This window comes from Brachyhypopomus gauderio, chromosome 19 (assembly GCF_052324685.1).
Source record: "Brachyhypopomus gauderio isolate BG-103 chromosome 19, BGAUD_0.2, whole genome shotgun sequence".
Lineage (NCBI taxonomy): Eukaryota > Metazoa > Chordata > Actinopteri > Gymnotiformes > Hypopomidae > Brachyhypopomus > Brachyhypopomus gauderio.
The window spans coordinates 15,164,784-15,167,283 of NC_135229.1; the positions used below are offsets into that span (position 1 = coordinate 15,164,784).

Sequence of the window (2,500 nt, forward strand, 5' to 3'; positions counted from 1 at the left end):
CGAGGGCCCGGGGCCCCTTAAAGTCGTCCACGTGGATGAACGCATCTGCGGGCAGGAAGAGCTCGTAATTCTCCCGTGGCGGGCCCAGGACCACGGGCACAGCTCCGGACAGGAGAGCGTTGCGCCAGAGTTTCTCCGTGATGTAGTCCGTGTGAAGAGAGTTCTCGAAGGCCAGGTAGAACTTGTAGCCGGACACGGTCTCCACCACGCTGTTGTTGACCAGCTGCCGAGCGTGGCGCCCGTACACGTCCACGCGGACGTAGCGCTGCAGCCTCCAGAAGAAGCGAACCCTCTCCTGATCCTCACTCCAGTTACTGACCACCCACGCCACCAGGCCACGTTTCCCACGCAGCCAGGCCGGGTGGTCCACGGGCGGCCCGTCCGGACCGCGCCAACGTAGGTAGCCGTACGGCAGGAAGATATCAGACCCTACACGGTACGACATGGTGAGGTTGAACATACCGTCGAGGCCGTCCAGCCAGCCAGAATGAGATGGAGACTCGAAGTTCATCCAGATCCATTTTTGGGATGGTGGGCGTGGCCTCGGCGGGAGCCCGGTCCAGTTGTACATCAGCTCGCGGTTGTGGATGATGACGGCATCAGCACGTGGGTAAGAGCTCCTGTCTGTCGTCACGCTGCAGCCCGGTGTACCGTGGCTGGCGGCGCAGTCGGGGGGAGGGTGTCTGGTTCCGAAGGGTGGCCACCACACCAGCAGAGTGACGGCGCTCCGGGCCGCTCCGGGGGCGGTGGGCTCGTTCAGCGCAGGTGTGGGCAGACAGAACCAGCTCAACACCACCAGCAGAACCGCACACAGCAGTGCCAGAACATAGACTCGCAGGGGCGAAATCCGTGACCCAACACAGCATCGTTTTTGTCGGTAGAAACGGTTCTGACTCGCGGTTACGCGTGCGGTTCTGTGTGATTTCCTGTTTGTCCAAACAGGGAAAACTTCCATATATCCAAATAAGAAGCGTTTTCCTACGAGATCTTCTTCCCTTTGAGAGAAACACTCTGAACACTTTCACCGGCTCCTTTCCTGCTGTAGCTCTGCACCTGAAGAACCAGTTCTCCGTATGCGGGATTATGGGCTCTGCTCAGGGCATTGTGTTGAGTTCACCTTCAGGATCTGAACACAGGCGCTGGTTCTGGCTGTGAAGAGGACCGTGTACTGATATAACAGCCCAGAGGCTCAACGTGGCAGCAGCAAACTTGGGTTACAGTGTAAAGACTTCTTTGTTTAGACCCTAGACGGCGGGTGTGTGTGTGTGTGTGTGTGTGAGAATCCGCTCAGTTACACTGAATAGGCCTGTTTCTTCAACACTCACTGACCACAGCTAAACGAAATTAAAACTTTTTATAGACTTTATATCCACGCGCATCAAGCAAGATATTCACACAGGCGTCGGATCAAAATTAATTTATAGCCTACATTATTTATTAACACTGCCAAGGATGTAATAATTCATCGTATATTACGACGGTCACTATAATTTTCAGACTGATTTTCTGGATGGTCAACATTGAGAAAGCACGTACATAATCATCTTAAATTAAGTCGCCAAAAAAAGATTTTAATGTAAAAAATATTTTAGTTTAATAATTATGATGGTCAACAACAACTGGCAGCTGTATGACCCATTGTGAATGAGTTAAACCATAAGTCAGATGACATGGCGTACGAATCACAGAATTCCACATCTGATAAGACACCATCTGTTCTTCCACGACTGTGGTGATCAGAATGAGTGTTTGATTATTCCGTGCATGTTCAAAAACCTCCCGAAAAGACCACAGTAGACAATAACTAGATTTGCATTTCCTTGTGTATATGGCATTAAAGAAGGTGAGTGTGAGGGTGTGTGTTTCTGTGTAGGTGAACATCACCCCTTTAGGCGTGTGTGTGGAGTAATTGCTCTATGGAGTAATTTCACTCAATTAATATGCAGGTATTAGTGGAGAAGCCTTGCTCCAGCCTGATTGGCACCCTCAGAACAAACTGTGGTTGTTCAGGACGTTTGTGATTATTTCTCTTGACAGCACACACTCTAACTCGCAGTAATGATGTGAAATTCTGAACATTCCACCAGTCATTCATATGGAAATAGAAAAAAACATCAACAAAGGTGACTCCAAAAATACGTAACACAAGTCTCAGCGCGGAGACCTTCGAAATGTAGTTTGAACAGTTTATGACCAGAGTGTGTAAAATGCCAGGGAATATGAGAAACTTGTGTGAACATTTCACAAGCGTGAAGGCCTCCTCGTGTGTAGCTCAACAAAGTTTCATGCTTAGAATCTCATCACCAAAGACATACACATCATTACTGGTTACAAAATTAAATCATCTAATAAAATGCGCAGCAGTACATAAGCTACTGCTGTGTGGAAGGGAGATAACATGACATTTGCAAAATGAGGTTTTTGAAGATGGTAAAGAGATTTTCTTTTAATTAAACATTTATAGGCTGTCTTTGACATGAAAGGGGGCGGTCAGGGGAGT

At 48.7% G+C, this 2,500-nt stretch overlaps 2 protein-coding genes across 4 annotated transcripts in view; both read right to left on the bottom strand.

Annotated features, from left to right (window-relative positions):
• LOC143482842 (alpha-(1,3)-fucosyltransferase 4-like) overlaps window positions 1-1,296 on the bottom strand; it is a 2,138-nt gene extending 842 nt beyond the window's left edge. The window contains exon 1 of the mRNA XM_076981398.1: window positions 1-1,296. This exon is cut by the window's left edge and continues 842 nt beyond it. Coding sequence (XP_076837513.1) covers window positions 1-955 — 955 coding nt within the window. The 5' untranslated portion in view covers window positions 956-1,296.
• Window positions 1,297-1,451: 155 nt separating this feature from the next.
• ankrd49 (ankyrin repeat domain 49) overlaps window positions 1,452-2,500 on the bottom strand; it is a 5,891-nt gene continuing 4,842 nt past the window's right edge. For 2 of the 3 annotated variants that reach the window (XM_076981401.1, XM_076981400.1), the window contains exon 3: window positions 1,452-2,500. This exon is cut by the window's right edge and continues 848 nt beyond it. The gene's annotated coding sequence lies outside the window, so the exon portion shown is untranslated. The other variant, XM_076981399.1, reaches the window with a different exon arrangement.